The following is an 18,624-nucleotide window of genomic DNA, read 5'->3' as shown; positions in this document are numbered from 1 at the left end:
GTTGAATTTTTAGGGGACAATTTCCTTCACATTATGATAGTAATTTTAATCAGTGCCGTTTTCTCAGTGGACAGTTTCAAGCTGTGTTGGTTTTAGTTTTCTCGTCATCATGCTTACAGTCCCTTGGTTTGTGAGAGCATGTGGCTGTCATTACCTGCGTTATCTAATTTATCTTTTTTGTTTTTGCATCCTCAGTCACCTTCCAAGTTATATTTCTAGTTAAGACTCGATACTTTTTGATTTATACCTGCATTTTATATAAGAGCATTACTCACTGTTACCGCAAGCACCGGATGTCCTCGTCTCTGACACCAGTTAATTGCTGTTGTAATAAGGACTGCTTTTTGTACAGATGAATATTCTAATTTTATGTAAATGGTGGAACAAAGTCAAGATTAGAAATGCATTACCTGCAAATCAATCAGCCCATGAATAGCCATGTATCACTCTTTTGTTGCAGCCTTTTTAAGCCTCCTTTGTATCCGTCTTTTATCAGATGAGAAAGGTTGGAACAGATAAAGCGATGCGCTTCGATGGGCGAACATTGTCCGAGCCACCTTTCATTTCCATTCGCCCTGACTGTAAAGGCCAGGTTGTGAAATGATCTGCGAAATTTAGAAAGTTTTAAGACATCGTTTTCGCCTTAATTAATTTTAGCAGATGTAGATCTGCTGCTCATTTTTCAAAAGTGGTGTCATTTAGCGATTTACCTTTGCACGCAATCCTGCAGCTTAGACAGGTTGTGCTTTTTGTATGCAGGTCAATGGCATGTCTCTTTGTTTGTGTATAAGCTAAAGGAAACTTTCAACATTTTCATTCGTTGTACTGTAGATAAGTCTAGTAAGAAAATACATTCATCAGACTGGTTTGAACAGAAGAACATAGCCTGAAAAATCCTCCGTAGTGGGTCATTACAGAGATTCTACATTCTCATTGTTTGAACTTGCAAGACTGACCCAGTGTACTTTGAATGTTTATGCACCACTGAGTTATGTCAGCTGTATGAGGCTAGACTTTTTGATTTCATACAGTAGATTATGTAAAGCTCTGCAATGCAGGGAACTACACCATCATTTTTAGTTTATAACTTACACCTAATAGCAAACCCAGGAAAGTGAATTTATATTAGGTTTAAAGAGACAGTACACATTAACACTTCTTTTTCTAGCCGTAGTCCAGACTATTGTTATGTTGCAGTGCAACTTTCTTTTCTCTTAAATCTCTAAAGAGATGTTGGTCAGTATAAAGTGAGAGTTTAGTGCCAGGATAGCAAAACCCAAACAAACCATGACTGAGTTGTAAGTAACTTTCTTTTAAAGGGACAGTTCACTGCCACATTGTTATTTATCCAATTTTTGAAGAGAATTTCCCAGTGACTGAAGACATTGGTAGAAAATTTCCTTCTCTTGAATGCACAGGAACTACATGGCACTTGCTTACTTGCTTGCGCTTAATATAAAGCACCTTGTGGCGACTGTTGTTGTGATTGGCGCTATATAAATAAAATTGAATTGAATTACCGCAAATGTTTAATTTCAGAAATAATGAAATATCTGCTGATCTTTTATTCTCTCCTCAGGTGTCACCACTGTCCTAACCATGACTACCTTGAGCATCAGTGCTAGAAACTCCCTTCCTAAAGTGGCCTATGCCACCGCCATGGACTGGTTCATGGCTGTGTGCTATGCCTTTGTCTTCTCTGCCTTGATTGAGTTTGCCACAGTCAACTACTTCACCAAGCGCAGCTGGGCATGGGATGGGAAAAAAGAGGGCATGGAAATAAGGGTGAGTGATTCTCATTTGCAACAGTTTCATGTAATCAAAAAAAAAAAGATGGATGTGTGACGCCTGCTCTTTTGATTCATCGCAGCGCACCAACATTAACTATCACCAATATGTGAGGACAAAAACAGAATGAAAGGCAACTAGTTTAGGGGAAAGGCTTACGCAACTTTTCTTTGCTTAATAAATTCAAAATTAATCCAAAAAAAAGAAGTTGCTAAAAATCTCACTTGATTCTGGAGGAGTGATGAGGGGAAATTGCAGTTTGGAAACACATAGAAAGTATCCTTAATGCAGCATGGAGTACTTTGTAAAGCCTGTAAAGAGACCTTTTATTTATTCATTACCAAATGGAACAGAGACAGTGGGGCGGAACAGTGAGAGCAAAAACAGAGGTAAACTCCCAGAGACGCTGGCCCTGATTTAAGATGGCAGCATATGTTCAACTCTCATCCTAAAGTCAATGCAGCCTTATTCTCCTCAGAAAAGATAGTGCATTTACATCTATATAGTATATTGTTTAAAATGAATCACGTGATGTTGAAGATAAATCACATCTTGTACATTATCAATAGCCAAACAAAAAAAATAAAATAAAAAGATCTCCGTGCCTGAGCCTATTTAATGGTTTATATTGAGGGAACAACCAGATATGTATCCAAAAAAGTTGTTGTTCAAAAAGGAAAAAAACACCTAAATCAAGCCACATGTTTCTCATGACAGCTTCAGCCTTTAAATGCAATATGATCTGTATGATTACCTTACTGGAAAGATCATTCTGTCTGTAATCACGACAGCTTGAAAAGTTTTCAATGAATTCTGATCAAACTTTTTTGTAGTGTAGAGCACGAGCCATTAAAAAGTGTCTTAGATCCACCACGGTCTTCATGGTCACCCTCGTGATTTATTGGTCGAAGAGTGACAAAAAGTCTTATAACTTAAAACATATGGCAAGCGTTGTGTTTGCTGTCAACATATAGAAAGATTTAAAATATCATGTCACATTTGAACTCTGACCTCTTCTTTAACTCAATGATTTGAAGGTCAAAGTGATAATAACTGATTGATAATAATTGAAATAATAATAATAATGGTCATCAAATAAGGCCAGACCTTCATAAAATGTCCTTTATGTGCTTAAAATTTCACAGCCTTTGTTTGTATTGGAAGATTTAGGAAATGCTGCCAGTATATGGAGGTTCTAAATATTAACACTATAGTTTGCATCTAAATGTCATGTCACATTTGACCTCTGACCTCACTTTTACATCTGCCTTTTTTTGAAGTTATTTGTCGTATGTTTAAAGTATTCTCAAAATCTGCTCAGTTAGTTAAAAATATGTACAGTAGTATAATATTATATAATAATATAATAATTATATCCAATCATTTACAAATCCATACCTATTATCTATTACCTACTCCCACATAAAATACTCTGCTGTTCCCTTAAAAGTTAATCCTGCCCAGGGTGAGCCTCTCTGGTGGACTTTTCATGTGTTTGTAAATGATAGCATTAAATCAAAAACAATTGTAGGCACACAGACATAGTGAAATGAAAGAAACTAAGTCAGATTAAAAACTTACATTAAATATCAAAATAGTCTTCTTTTCTTTTAACATCAATCTCACCAGGCACTAAATACCAGTTTAAAATCAGGCTGTGTCATTTACTGTTATGATATAAGATTCTCATGTTATTTAGGTCTTTTACAAAAGCCTTAGATAGACATATGTAAAAATGCTCCTAGAAAGTCAAAAGCAAAAGACTTTAGCATGTACTGAACATCACCTTTATTTCTCTTAACATACATAGTGAGTCACTGACATTGGAACCATGGAGAGATTCTTGGAGGAGCATTTTGCATGTCAGCCAGTTAGAACTATAGACTGCATATAAAACACTGACGTAGCTTCCAGGTCTGAAAAGTGAAAGTGCTAAAGTGGCTCAGGTTTGGATTCTTTCTTGTGGCCAGCAGGAGGCAACTTCTCTGGATGCAAGAAGAAGTCTCTCTTTGGGGAAATGACCCTACTGCTCACTTAAACTTTGACTTCACTAAACACTTTTCTGCAGTCCCCAGCCAAGTCATACTGAATGAGCATGATATTCTTTTTACAGCTTTCTGTCCTCATTAGACTCAAAAAGGAGCAAAAGGCTGGGTATGCTTTGGGGTGATCAGTCAGACTTTTCCTGTTTTTGTCAAAAAAAACAAAACAGGGTCTTGGTGGCTACACCCATCTTTTATATACAGTCTATGATCAGAGTGAGTTCATCTAAAAAAGGGGGGGCTGCATGAAGAAGTAGCTTAAGTTCAATAAGGACAGACCTGGTACATAGAACTGAACATTAGAACAATAAAAACAAAGCACACCAGCATAAAAAGACTAATATAAGTTAGTAATTGTGCAGCTAAAATGAGTTTACCTGATATATGTATAACACAGTCCATTTCAAACTGAGAAAAGGAGTATTAACTGTGGCTTATAAGCAAAGCTATATTAAAAGGACAGCCTTCTGGGGTGCTTGGAAAAACATATAAGACTCATATAAGAAACATTATGAAGCTGTGCCAGTGGTAAATAGTGGCAGTGCTATTACTGTATTGCTGTGAGCGCATAAAAACACAGCCACAGACACAACATAAAGGGAAAGTTATTTCTTCTGTGACAGACAGTGCCACGAATCTATTTTCTGCTACCATTGTACAAACTGTTTGACACAATCAGTACAGCCTTTCCCCGCTTTTTTTATAGTTTGACATTTGGTCCTTGGAGCGATTGGCAGAAATGCATATTGCTGCCACAGAACTTTTCAGTTGGTGGGGATAATTTGCTGCGTTACACTGCTGCAGAGAGGAGGTTTTTTTCTCTTTTCTTTTTCTTTTTTTCCCCCGCCCCTCTTCTTTGATGGCTCGTCTTAATGGCAACAGCCTGGACTGTGTTCTCAGGGACTGTGCTGAGCATGCAGTTGTCATGATAGATAAAATAGAATGGGGTCACAGAGGGAGACGTGGCACTACCAACACACTGCCTGCTAGAACGAGCTACTGGAATCCAAAGCAATCAGGCACTGCATATATTTCCCTTTTTTTTTTTTAGCAAATTTAGAAAAATGACTGTTAATGAGCACGAGCTACATAAGCAAAACCTCTTCTTCAGGAGAGAAGTTTTAGCTAGTAAGTCTTTTTTAAAAATCTAGCCCCGCAGCCATCAGAGCTAGGGTTTCAGCCACCACTCCTACCGGAACCAAATGATGACTTCATCACCCTTAGGCTGCTTTCTTTTTTTAGGTCTCAGATATGATCCACAGATGAGTGTGTGCGCACTAATTTACTTTACTGGTTATGGAGCATCGATGTAGTTTTCCTTTGCTTTTATTCGACCATTTTCTGTGACAGGCAATCTGCCTAATTAGCTCTCCCCTCTCCGGCTGAAGGTGAGGTTATTACAGAAATTAGCCGGTGGGGAGTTTGGTTGGAAAAGCCTGCATATTCTCGGCACCCTGTGACACATGATTGGACACTGCTATGTTGGATATCATGTGCTGTTTTATCAGCAGAGGCAGAAGCACTGGCTGTGGGTTGCACTGGCTGTGGGTTGCTCTGCAGCGGCCAAGGGGTGATCGCGGTTTCGTGTGTGCGTGTGTGTGCGCATGTGTGTGTCTACGCACCTGCAGTACATAATAACTTCATCAACATTTTACCAGAATAATTCATTATCTCTTATTAGCACAAGCACTTGCATGTCAGTGGAATGTATTCTGGAAGTTTTGATGCACTCAGGTGGAAAGAACAAAGGTGAGTTGACATTTCTGGAGGCCAGGGGTGCACTTTTGTACTTTTTCAGTCCCAATAATGATAGAGATACTTGGGTGTTAAGCTGTGTTCCTCACTGCAAGGAGGATACTTGGAAGCATTCTTTTGTACAAGTTTTTTGATGTAGCAAGCATGAAATACCACTAAATTGCTGACCCCTTGTTGTTGGCGTTTTCCATGCGATGCTATATTAACAAATGTAATAGGCCGCCTACACACTAGACCCTACAGGAACTGCTCTCCTAAAGAAACCCATGTCATGAATCTCCTGGTGCACCATTTTTGTGCTGATGTTAATGCCAGAGTTAGCAGACTGTTGGTGGCTTTCACACCCTATGCACCTCAGCACATGGCAGCCCCACTCTGTAAATTTATGTTGCCCGAGTTCATCCAGTTCTCAAGATTCTCACAGCTGTTTGTGGAATAGCTTGCCACTTTTACGAACTGACTTGTTGCCATCATGGCACCCTATTACAGTGCCACACTTGAAATCAGTGAACTCTTTAGAGTGACTCCTTCTTTAACAAATGTTTGTAAAGGCAGACCACATGGCTAGGTGTTTGATTTCATAGATCTGTGGCAAAAGGACAGAAAACACCTGAATTAAAATGTTAGAATCCTTTTTTTTCCATATAGTGTACATTAACACATCCTTAAGTGAAATCAGAAAGGTCTATTTCATGTTTATATATAATATCATAACTAAATGACATAATTATTAAGAGAGGCCACCCATGCAACTAGCAAGTTCCTCCAAATTTCGATAGTGCAAGTGCCTCTACCTAAATACACACTTAAATGCTCACGTCAAAACGTGTCCACAGGAACACAAACAGGGACATCGTGGCTCCCTATAGACAGTCTGCACACTCACATACCCACATGCTCACATACTTGGGGCTATTTATTACGCCAACACTTCAGCTCCAGTCTTAGAGAGGGACAGACTGTCACAAGGTTCAGTTACACGCACACATGCACACACTGAGCTCCAAACAGCAGGACACAGCAAGGCACAATTACCCCCAGGACACTTAAACACACTCATCAAGAAATTCTGATGCAACAATTTTCAGAAGTTACAAAGACAAGGTCAATAGATGCATTGTATTCATGGAGTATTTTTGCCTGCAGCTATTGAAATGACTTTGAATAGTACACAGGAATCTGTGGCTGCTAGTGAATTATGTGCTCTGTTACATAAGGTTCATAAAAACATGCATACAGCCCAGTGCTACATACTGTTCCCCCAATAATTAGACCATATAAATTATTACCTACAAGGACAATGGAACAGCAAAAAAGAACAGAAAATTTGCTACATTACTGTGCAGATAGCATCCATAGTCTAAAAGACTGAGCAGTTTGGGATGGTATTATTAGAGCTTAGAGGTGTAAGTGCAGAACATTCGCTGATCAGTATGAAAATTGGTTTTAGAAGTTTGGTACACAGCCTTCATAATGTACAGCAAGTTAAATTGAGATGGCCAAACACTTTTAGTACTCACTGAAAGTTTCACTATAAACAGACATAAACTGACCTCTTATTTAGCGACCATAAAATTGCAATTTATGTTTTCTAAATACAGGCTAATAACCACTTTCATTCAGGCTTTCTTCTCCAGACTGGTGGAGAACTCAAATGAACTAAACATAGTATTACTGTTGATTAAAAATGCTCTTAAAGGCAGCACCGCAGGAACATTTGAGAGTTTTCTCAAGTTAGCCATTCAAGTTAACTCAGGGGAAGGCAAACAGGCGGTTAGCAACTACAGAATCTTTTGTTAGCACCCACCTGTCATTCAAAGCAGCTACATACTTATTAATTTGAAGCTCCCTCTCCAAACATACATACCGTAGGCCTCTAATACAATTTCCGTGAAGATACTATAGTGGCCAGAATGGTAGTATCTGTTAGCATCTGTTAGCTGTTGAGGACAAAAATATAGCATCTGTTAGGTATCAACTCTAAAAATATACTGTCTGCTAGCAATCAAAGCTAAAACAATAGCGCCTGACAGGTACAGTGGCAAAAGGTATAGCGGTCATTAGCTATCGAGGCTAAAATTGAGTGTCTGTTAGCTATTGCGGCCAAAACTGATTTTTGTAGCAGGCTGTGAAAACACAGGAGTCTGTGTGGACTTGCGTTTGGAGCCAGTCTCAAGTGGCCATTAGAGGAAATCAAGTTGTGGTTTGGCTTCATTTCTCAGGACTGGTGTTTGCCACTTCGGATACACATATTCATCAGCCAAGTCATTCTACTGTCGGACATGACACTCACCACTGGCAGTGACTGATGGCTATCTGCTGTGTTCCATCCATTTTGCAGTCGATCCAGTTTCACAAATTTTATGACTGAATTTCTGCTCTTTAAAGATGCGTGACGGGTAGCCATATTGAGCTATATTGTTACTACAATTGATGTATCCCTGATGCGTGATATTGTAGTAATTTGCCTTTCCTGCTGACAGAAACCTCCAATAGAGCAGCTCGTTCTGGGTTAGAATCAATATCATTGAAAGGTACCTGGTTATCTGGGAGCAAGAGTGTGACTCTTCTGTCTTTCTTTCTTTTTCTGTTCAAATTGACTTAAGATAGCAGGTGCTTCAAGCACCGGTTCACCATTCCTATGTTTAAAGCAATCAACTGCCTGCAAGTTTGTTAGCTCTCCTCAAGGTTGAAGGATCATACTCATCCTGTTGCCCTGCTCACTCAAGGAAACACTTATGACAGTAAATATATTTCCTCCTCAATCCTGCTGCCTCCAGTACAAAGTCAAAAAAAAACAAACAAGCAAAACCTACTGGCAGACATTAAAAAGGACTCCCTGTGAGATTTACACGCACTCGAGACACTGAACATAGCCACGGCACATGTCTTGTCACGTGTAAAACCATTGCTGTGCCTCCATTCGTGAGTATATGTGAACACTGAGCATAAAGACCAAACAAAATATTTGGTGATGAGCTGTGCGCTGTAAGAGATTCACCGTGAAGCACTTTGGGGTAGAGGGGACATTAGTTATGCTAATTAAAAAGATGGAGAGAAGCAAAAAGGAAGGAAAATTAAATGAAGCTAAAAAAAAAAAAAAGTGGAGCAAAAATTAAAACTGGGCTCAAAGCAAAAGTGAAAAGGGGGAGCTGTGAAAGTGAAAATCTGTTACAAGACACGCACTGAATTAGATTCTTAAAGTGGCCACAGTGGGGATGAATGGTGTGAAGGAAATTACCACAGTACAGACTCGCACACTGGATGCCACACAGGAAACTAAAACTCTGCCTGGTAATCAATCTTAGTGTCCTACTTGCTCTCCCACATCTACTGTGTGCGCTGTACTGTTCTTCGCTAGGCTGACAGGATCCTCTAGTGATGCAAGTTTAGCTATTTGAGCCAGTACCAATTTAGCAAATAAAATTCTGGCTCCCTGTGCGACTTCAATATGAAAGACAGTCTAATGATTTCCCTCTAGTAGAACTAAGACGGCAGTCTCTCCAGCCAGCTTTATCACACAGAGCCTTTGTCGTGTTTGTTGTATCGCAATCTGTTTGCCTGCAGAGGTCTGGCTGCTCTCATTGATACAGTTTGTCAGACATGTTTTCAGGCGCTGTTATTTTGCTTTTCCTTCTAATCCTGCTCTGTGCTGCTACTGCTACTGCTAGCAGTATCAGACGCCAGTCCAGCCTGGTTCTGCAATGATGCAAATCAGAACTATTCCTATCATGATTTTCTTTTTTTCGATCTTGATCCTTTACGTTCTGCAATCCAGATTTGTATGATGCAGATTTGATTTGACGGTATGTTCAAAAGTAGTTCCAGCTAGATACTGATGAATACAGTATGTAAGTTGGGTAATTTTAATATAATTGGTAAACTTTTTTTCTTTTCTACTTTTCTTTTCAGGAACCGTTTCAGGCTAACATGGCCAGGATTAAAGATATGGTTAGGCTTTTGTTTTGTTCTTGTGTGTGTCGTGTCTCGTGGTGTTGCTTCTATTTCCTCTTTATGAGTTCAAATGGAAGTATGGTTGAGTCTGGTGCCCCCCCCTTCCTAACGACCTTTGCTTTACTTCCTTCTTCCTTTTCAGAGAAGAGAATCTGCGACTTTGTCCAAAAAGGCGAACAACACCTTCAACATTGTCGGAACCACCTACGCCATCAACGTAGCTAAAGATCAAGGTTTAACGACCATTTCCAAGAGCGCGGGAGCATCGGCGAAGCATCCCTATATGCCTGATCCCTACATAGAGGCCAAGAAATCCTACAACCGCGTCAGCAAAGTGGACAAGATATCACGCATCATTTTCCCAGTTTTGTTCTTCATCTTCAACTTGGGTTACTGGGCCACATATGTCAACAGAAAGCCCGCTATCATGAAGGCAAACAACCTAAACTGAGTCTGACCAAATGCTCGGCTTGATTGGGTTTGGTTTCGGTGTGCCAAGTCCATTACATCTTTTTTTGTGCGTGTGTACGTGTGTGCGCGCATGTTTTGTGTGTCTGTTTTTTCTTAGGCATCTGATATTTTGCACGTCCGTATAGATGGAAGGCAAATTTGACCATACAGTAGATTCACATAGAGTAGTGGACCGTGGAGGAAGCACATTGTCACGTCAGTCTGTGTTTGTGCAGCATTTCTTTTTAGTTTCGTCCCCTCCACACTTAGCTCTGGCCCTGTTCTCTGTTGTGAGTAACCCGGTGATCTTTGCTGTACCTTTGACGGCTTGCTGTTTTGTAGAGTAGTCAAATTGCATTTTCCACCAAATTTGGACATGTTTGCGCTTTTCTTATGATAAGTCAGGGCAAGCATGCGTTCAACGTTCTCGTTGTAGCTCATTACCAATAATAAGACTGTCACGTGCATTGAGTTGAGATATGCATGCAGACATGCACACGAACACATGCATCAGAAGACACCAAGAGAGCCATTTGCTGGTCGCTTTACTGTTATTCTGTTAGCTGGGGGCAGCCTGTGTAGGTCCATAGGAACATCGTTAATAATCATCAGTGTCTGACCTTCAGCTTGCGGTGAAGTTCAACAGTCCCAATACAGTATTATCTGCAACTGCTTTCGCGTCTCATTGGGCTGCCTGTACATTTTCTAGTTCAGTGGCTCTTTGAGGTTTAATTGGCTATGTCCTACGACAGAGAAGCTACGTGCCTTGGTAAATACACACATCACGAAGCAAAAAAGGCTTTGACATGCTTACACTTGCATTTCCACACATATAGACAACGGTCTGTGTGTTTACATTACATACAAACATTTATAAACTGGCATCCATGCTCTGCAGTGTAGTGCAGTATGGGCTGTGCATCACGCACCGCGCCGGTGGAGATGGGTATAAAGTGTAAATGTTTCCCATGAGTGCCGAAGGCTAACAGACCTTTCAGCACTAGTGAAAAGCTGAAGCAAAGATATTAAAGGATATATCATAGTCCGTGTGCCATTTATGTTTTGACATCTCTGTGAGCTGAGCAGTCATTACAAACTACCGCCATTACCTCAGACTGAAGTCGAATTCACACATTTTTTTTTTTCGCCATTCAAATGCAAATAACGTGACACGTTTCACACATTAAATCATAGCAGACACTCGCCCTTTAAGTAAACTGTGAGCAGGCACCTTGAAACCTTTTTTTTTTATTGTTTTTGTTTTTCACCCTTATTTTGTTTCCATCGGTCACCGTAGCCACACTCATGCACAAGCGTTTTGATTCGTGCTGTATTTTTTGCCCTTTTATACTTTATCGTGTAAAGTTGATCGGTGTTGATTTGACTGTCTCCATATACTGTGTTTTGTAGTAAAAGTCGAGTCACAGTCATGCAGCATTTCTGAACACATTTCGGAGACACTGCCATCGCTGGCGACAGTTGCATTGCAAAATTCATAATAATAAAACAACAACAAATTGTTCTGATCGCGCCAAAGAGCCACTAACGATGGAGCAATGATCGCTCGTGCATTGAATTTGTCTCTGATTTGTTTAGCGGTGTCTGTATTCCTGTGACACTCTGTGTTATGTGTGCTAAGCATTTATGCAGGTGTAACTCTAAAGCCATTTCTGTTGCTTTTTATGCTAAGCAAACTGTTTTTCATCATGTTAAATACCAGCTCTGACAACCACTGTACTCGATACTCTTTCATACATTAAGCTTACCATTTTCAGTGGTAAGCTTAGGACAGTGAGTGAACCGTGTTGTGGCACCTGTAAAGGTTTGTTAATACAAACCACGTAGAAGTGTTCAGTCATAGCTTAATGCATGGTGAAGTCTGTACACGTTTTTTCGTCTTTGGCCTCAAATATTGGTGTTTGTCACTAAGGAAATAGGGCTTGGTATCAATGTGTTGTACTTCATCCCAGTTACTCATAACCTCTCATAACCCAGCATCTGTATAAACACGCATAATTCCAACTATTTGTGCATACTAATGCAATGTTTATGCTTTACAGCTGGTACAGAGTTTTGGGAGTGTTTTTACCCTTATTTGGTCACACACGCACAGTTCGCACATACTGAACTGGCTCTGCAGTCATCTTAAATAATGTTAAGCCAGTTCATACATGAAGATACAGGACAACAACAATACAATACAAAATTTTGTTCTGTGATTGAAAGAATTAAGTTAAGTACATCGAACAAGTTGTGAATTTAGCCGACATATAACATGATGAAAACAAGCTATTCTTATCAAATATATATATATTATATATTATGTGTACAATTTAACACAAGATGTATTATTATATTTTTTAAAAACTGATATATAATCAAATAAAGAACAAATAAGATATTTACATTTTTATTATCATAAAATGTAATCAGTGGCTATTTGTAGAGCACTGACTCTTTTAGCCATTACAATAAATCAGTGCGTCTAATTTCAAGCCATACATATGTGGACATGCACACAAAGCTAGACCCTATCTCTCTCTTCCACATGCAGCTAAATTGCAACAGCATGTGCATTTCTTTGTAAACCTTATACAGACATTAGAAACACAGTGGCTATAATGGCAAAATAAGGCGTGATACTAACCTCTGCACTGAAATCGAGGAATAGAAATTCATTTCATTTCATCGGGCAAATTAAATGTATAATAACAAACAGGGTGAAGCACGTCGCTGTGTCTTAATGATACGTATTACCTCTAAATATTTCTGAACACCACACATCATCCCGGCGCAGTATAGCTTTTTTTAATCCGATACATTTCATTGATTTATACACTTTTCAATGAAAACACCCTGTTTCCTCTTCTTTATTTCTTCTTTTTTTTTAGAATTTAGTCTCAAACAAAATGATCCATTTTACACATCCACTGAGGGTTTATAAACCCTGCTGGCTGCTGCTAAACAGCATTAATGTTTGTGTATGACTCTTCTGGGTAGTGGGATAAATGTACTGTAGGTACGTACTTCTAAGCAGAAACAGTCACTTTACTTAATATGCCCAAAGACCCTTGTCATGTCAGGATCTGGTATAATGTGATAACCAAAGATCAATTTGCTTTGTGATTTCATGTGTACTACAGCATTCATAAACTCATGTCTAACCCCATTCACAACATGAAATTAGTGTGACTGCCAAGCTGTGCTGACTGTACTGATCAAGGTAAATATTTACAGAATAACATACTTCTCTACACCTCGTCAGTTATAAAAAAAAATTTAAATCCACATATGTTGTGTGTTTGTGACTAGCAAACAAGGGTAAAACACTCCTGGAGCTATAAGACCACGACCACTTCACTCTGCCGCTAAACTACAGCGTAATCATCGTCATCCAGTCTGCTTGGAAAGACCATAGCAGCCAACACATGTCATAGTGCAGAAATAAGAATCTGAGCAGTTTTTAAAACTAGAAATTGTAAGAAAAAACTGTGTTTTGAAGAGTCTGCATGTACACCTGTGGTAATTGTTTTATTTCGTTTTGATTGATTGATTGATTTGAACATTCCTGGGATGATTTCGATGAGCAGGACTCCACTGTACTGTTGCCATTTAGGCTCTGCTATGATTGTGTTAGTCACGTGGTAAATCCTTTTCTCACAGGGCCAGAGTTAACTTCAGCAGAAACATGTCATCCATATGAGATAGAGTATATTAAGACTATATTACTATATTAATATATTTATGCTATTCAGTACAGCATTAAATATTCTATGTTTTATACGACGTAACCTCAACAGCATTTATGCAAAACTCCTGATGCGTAGAAAGCTGTAGATAAAATAGGCAAACTAAACAAATGATTCAACTAAATGGCAACAATTCTAATTGCTCAGAATAGTACTACTAAGTTGTGAATTTGTAGATATTGTGAAATTAATTCCGATAGTTTTTGTGAATATTGATATGTCATGTCATTTATTTTTACATTTGATAAGTACTGCTGTCTTACATTGAGCTCTGTAACACTACGTGTTATGGTATTATAAAGATGTACAGTAGAGATAATACTCATCGAGCTATTAACACGATCCGTACCTTGTGTGCACTTTTCAAACCTAACTGTGAATAAGCAGCTGTCTGCAAGCAGAGTCGTACACACTGTGTTCTCTCTCCAGCAATTTCACTGCATGTCTCTACGCATTGAGAGATCAAAGACTTCCTCTACAAAGACAGCTCCGGGAACTTTGTGGACTTTGTGTTTTTGTTAGGAAGTGGTCTCTATATGCTCAGTGACTGGACTCTGTGTTGCCCTCTGTCATTCATGTGCTTACTGTATGGGATATAGCAAATGGAAATGAGGATTAAAAGGACCGTGTATTTTGTCTTGGAGTTAAAAGGCCCTTCTTGGTGACATCCGAGCCTCAAAGGTGCACGCTTTCAACACGCTGGACTCACCTGATGCTCCTTTAGAGGCTCATTTGACGACTATTGTTGTTTAACCCTTTGTGTGTTTGTCTGTGCTGTGCATGCGGGTCCTTTTTGTTTGTGGTTGATTAGGGGAAAATTCAGTTACAGCCTGAAGACATCCTACAGGGAACAAACATATTGCACACATTCAAGTCAAAGCACAGTCACCTAAAATTTATTATATTTCACAACATTTATAGCCACTGTAGATTACACACAAATCAGACAAAACAGCAAGGGCACAACATCTGGCTTAAAGTGTATGCTGACGATTTTAATATATGTCATGATAAATAGTCTATATTTAATGTTGTACCTCATTTATATGGTTATTTAACATGTGCTGCCTGCTATTAATGAATTGTCCAAATTAACAGATGCAGTGTTATTCCCATACATTTTAATGGTCAGGATTTATGAAATTACAGTTTTCTATTACACACAAAAAAATGTTGGTAGATGTACACACACTGGAGGTTACCTGTAAAACTTGATTTAATGCTGCACATTGGCCAGAAGGCACATGAGCCAGACATTACATTACACACATTACGTTACAAAGTAAAAAAAAAAATGCAACGAGAGCCTCGAGAGCCTTTCACTATGAGTAAACTGCCAAAAACTGCCAGACGGCTTTTAGAGGGGAGGGAGGCATCAGTGTTACAAAGAGTAACTGCAACTGAAGTGACAGCAGGGAATTAAAAATGAAGTAAAATCTGCACAGCACAAGAGTTTTGATGATGAACATTTGATGAACACTAGCTTGTGTTTTTGACAAAGGCAGCTGTGCTGTTGTCCACAGACTTTGAAAGTTGTTGCTGTCTGGCTGGAGTCCAGTTCTGACTGCCCTGTAGGTGCCTTCAACTGCACGCGAACGGCGTCATGTGTAAAACTACAACCTTTAAATTTAGCTACAACCGCACGCCTGAGAAAATTAGACCACCACCCCGCCCACGACATAGACACAAAAGGTTGTTTTCATGCTTGTGCAATGATAAATGAAGTTACTCATTAACACTAAAAATCTCTTAGCCCGTATAAAGTGCTTTGTTTTTCTTTGTTTTATTGTCTGCGCGCCTGTTTTGTTCATCTCCCAGAGCTCAAACGTGGAAAAAGGCTTTGACTACAGCAACACTAAAGACCTGTTCACACTCAGTCGAGTGAACACCATCTTCCACTGGGATAACCACTCCGTTTGCTAAAATGAGAGTCCCGACACACATCTCGGAACAACGTGATGACACACAAATGTTTTGTGAGCCCAGTGGAATTAGCAGGACACTGAGTAAAGCATCAAAGATAAGTTTTATTTTCACTTCACCAGTGACCTGACATCACACAAAGGATGCTTTTCTTTCAGTAAGATGCCAAGTTGCATAGATCGCACATGCCATCAGTAAATTTATTGTATAATTTATGCAAACTGGAGACCAGTTACTATGGTAAGCCAGTAGATGATGACACCTAACTTGCTAATAGGGCTAATGCGCTTCTTTTTGTGACGTGAAGTTGGTTTGATGAAGGATGGAACTCACTGATGTAAAAAGAGAAGAAAGAAAAAAAATGGGTTGCTGTGGTAAAGGACGCTCATCTCTAATTACTTGTGAAGCAAAGCTGTTAGGCATAAGCTCTTTTATTTTAACCTTTCACCTTTCTATTACACAGGGTTTGTGTGGGGCTGCTGACAAGCTGTCTCCATCCTTTTGTCCGGGAATCGCTGTTCTTTACAGTAAATAAAGTTAAAGTGCTTTCATGCTTCTGCTAGTGTGACTGAGTGTTTGGTCAGATAAATGTCTGATTTCAGTTAATGAAAACCATTATAGAGAATAGGCTACTGAACCTCAAGTAATAGTCTAGTCCACCAAAAGCCACTCAGGGGAGTCTTCAATCTCACAGACGTGCAACTCTGCACAAGGGACAATACCATCAGAATGCAGCTAGCTCAGGGGGGTGACTTTAATGTAATTCAAAGGTGCAGAAACACGTCTTAACATTACAGCCAGCCAGCTCACGTGGAACAGATTCATATGAATGCAGAACGGACAAGGTTAATAGGGTTTGTGTAAACCCCAGCCTAGTCATTGCCTGAAACCAGACACACCACGTTTAGAACAGCAAGACAGCAAAAACAAAGTGGACCAAAGTCACATGGATTATGTAGAAGAGAGGAACAACTGCAGCTGACATGTGACCACTGCAAAACAAAGCACAACCAAACATCCCAGAGAATTTGTTTCAATTCAATTCATTTTCAGTTTAAGATAGATTGATAGATTGTCTCCATGAGCAAGCGCTTGGTGACAGTGGAAAAGAAAAACTCTTTTAACAAGAAGAAACGTCAGGCAAACCAGGCACAGGGAGGCCCTGTCATCTGCCACAACCAATTGGAGGCGAAAGGAGAAAAGACACACTGTTGAAGAGAGCCAGAGATTAATAATAACTCATGATTAAATGCATATTAGTGTATAAACACATGGAGAGTAAAAAAAAGTTACGTGAAGATGAAACGGTCAGTGCATTATGGGAAGTCCACCAACAGCTTAGATCTATTGCAGCATAATTCATTGATCATTCTGGGTCCAGCTGTAGCCTTTGTGTTTTATCCCAAAAGAAAGTTTTAAGACTAATCTTAAAAGTGGAGAGGGTGTTTGCCTCATGAATCCAATCTGGGAGCTGATTTCACAGAAGAGGAGCAGGAAAGCTGAAGGCTCTGCCTCCCATTCTACTATTAAATAGGCTACTAATAGGCTAATATAATAGGAACCAAAAATAAGGCTGCAGTCTGAGAGAAAAGTGCCCTGTTGGGATGATAAGATACTCTGAGGTCTTTAAGATAAAATGAGGCCTGATTATTCAAGAGGAGAAGTCTTATAAAATAAATAATAATTAAACAAATACTGGATCTTCAAAGGCAGATGGAAAATTTAACTCGAGAGCTATTCTATGCTAAGTAAACTATATTAATATTTCAGAAGCTCTACCATTATACAGCAAATGACCTTCAGTACAGATACGAGTGAAGCTATGAATGAGTGATTAAAAAAAAAAAAAAAAAGCACAAAGAATCACAAAAAAACCCCAAAACATCAGGGAGCCTGACTGATACAATCACAGAGCTGGCAGAAAGATCTGGCAAAGAGTGGGTGGAAGAGCTGGTGTTTAAATTCAGAGGGTGAGTGAGCAGTTAACGGAGAGCAGGTGCACCAGCCAGAGAACCAGCGTGACCAGCAGAAGCCATGCCTCTTGGGACGTAGCAGTGACAAACACCACAGACAAGGAGAGACAGAAAGGGAGCAAAAGAGGTTTAAAATGTTTTTTAAGAAAAAGAAAGAAAGAAAGAAAATGAAGCACAAGAAGAAAAAAGGGACCAGCACATCTGGCTTTGTTTGTCCAACTGCTATTTAACGCACCAAATAATATGTATTTGCTATTTTGAATGTTGTCTACCATTTCCTTGGGTGTGTGATAGCTGAAATATAGCAGTATCTATAGAATTGAATTTTAGATATCAAAAATCATTTCCACTGGTCACTAAAGCTGTTATCCACGAGTTTAAAATCTCAAACAAATCTGCGCTCTTGCTAAATGTGGTGGAATCAGGTTAAAAACACCAAATTACTGGGTGTCAACATTTAATTTTCATGGTTAGCTGACATTAATAGGGGCGTTTTGAGCGTGCTCTTACACTTTCTTGATTAGTGTTCAGCAATCTGGTCCAGTGTATCAAACCAAGAGCTTAATAAGATCCAGATGACTCAAACCAGAGCTGGTTATCTTCCTTCTCGTTGCTCAGTGAGGGGCAGTATGGAAGGCTGGAACAGAGACCTGCCTGCTGCCTGGTTCAGTAAATTAGGGAAAATTGGTGCTTTATTAAAACCTCCTTGCTGATTTTCACATATAACATAGACATTATAATGGCACCAGATGGGTCACTTACCCTAATGCCACACTTGCAGTATAGGCAAATGTGTTATATTAAGTTTATTATATGTTTTAACTATTTACTCTTGTCATGAGGCTATGAATGTAAAATGACCGTTTATTATTTTTCCTTTAGTTTCTATTTCATTTTTTAATGATGCTATGGATTGTCATTTATGTGATGTTACCTAGTTTTTATGCGTAATAACAAGCTGAATTGAATTAAAGCATTTAAAAAAAAAAA

General features: G+C 39.2%; 1 protein-coding gene across 2 annotated transcripts in view; it reads left to right on the top strand.

Moving 5' to 3' along the window:
* Positions 1-15,021, top strand: part of gabra3 (gamma-aminobutyric acid type A receptor subunit alpha3) — a 104,167-nt gene extending 89,146 nt beyond the window's left edge. Inside the window, exons 9-11 of one of the 2 annotated variants that reach the window (XM_005931930.3) lie at positions 1,580-1,785; positions 9,498-9,536; positions 9,682-15,021. In XM_005931930.3, coding sequence (XP_005931992.1) covers positions 1,580-1,785; positions 9,498-9,536; positions 9,682-9,990 — 554 coding nt within the window. In that variant the 3' untranslated portion in view covers positions 9,991-15,021. The remainder of the gene's footprint in view (positions 1-1,579; positions 1,786-9,497; positions 9,537-9,681) is intronic. The other variant, XM_005931931.3, reaches the window with a different exon arrangement.
* The last annotated feature ends 3,603 nt before the right edge of the window (positions 15,022-18,624 follow it).

Source organism: Haplochromis burtoni, unplaced genomic scaffold (assembly GCF_018398535.1).
Source record: "Haplochromis burtoni strain Fernald_Lab_line unplaced genomic scaffold, NCSU_Asbu1 Contig_152, whole genome shotgun sequence".
Taxonomy (NCBI): Eukaryota; Metazoa; Chordata; class Actinopteri; order Cichliformes; family Cichlidae; genus Haplochromis; species Haplochromis burtoni.
The sequence above is the reverse complement of the archived record's forward strand: the minus strand, read 5'-3'. Positions and strand labels throughout refer to the sequence as shown.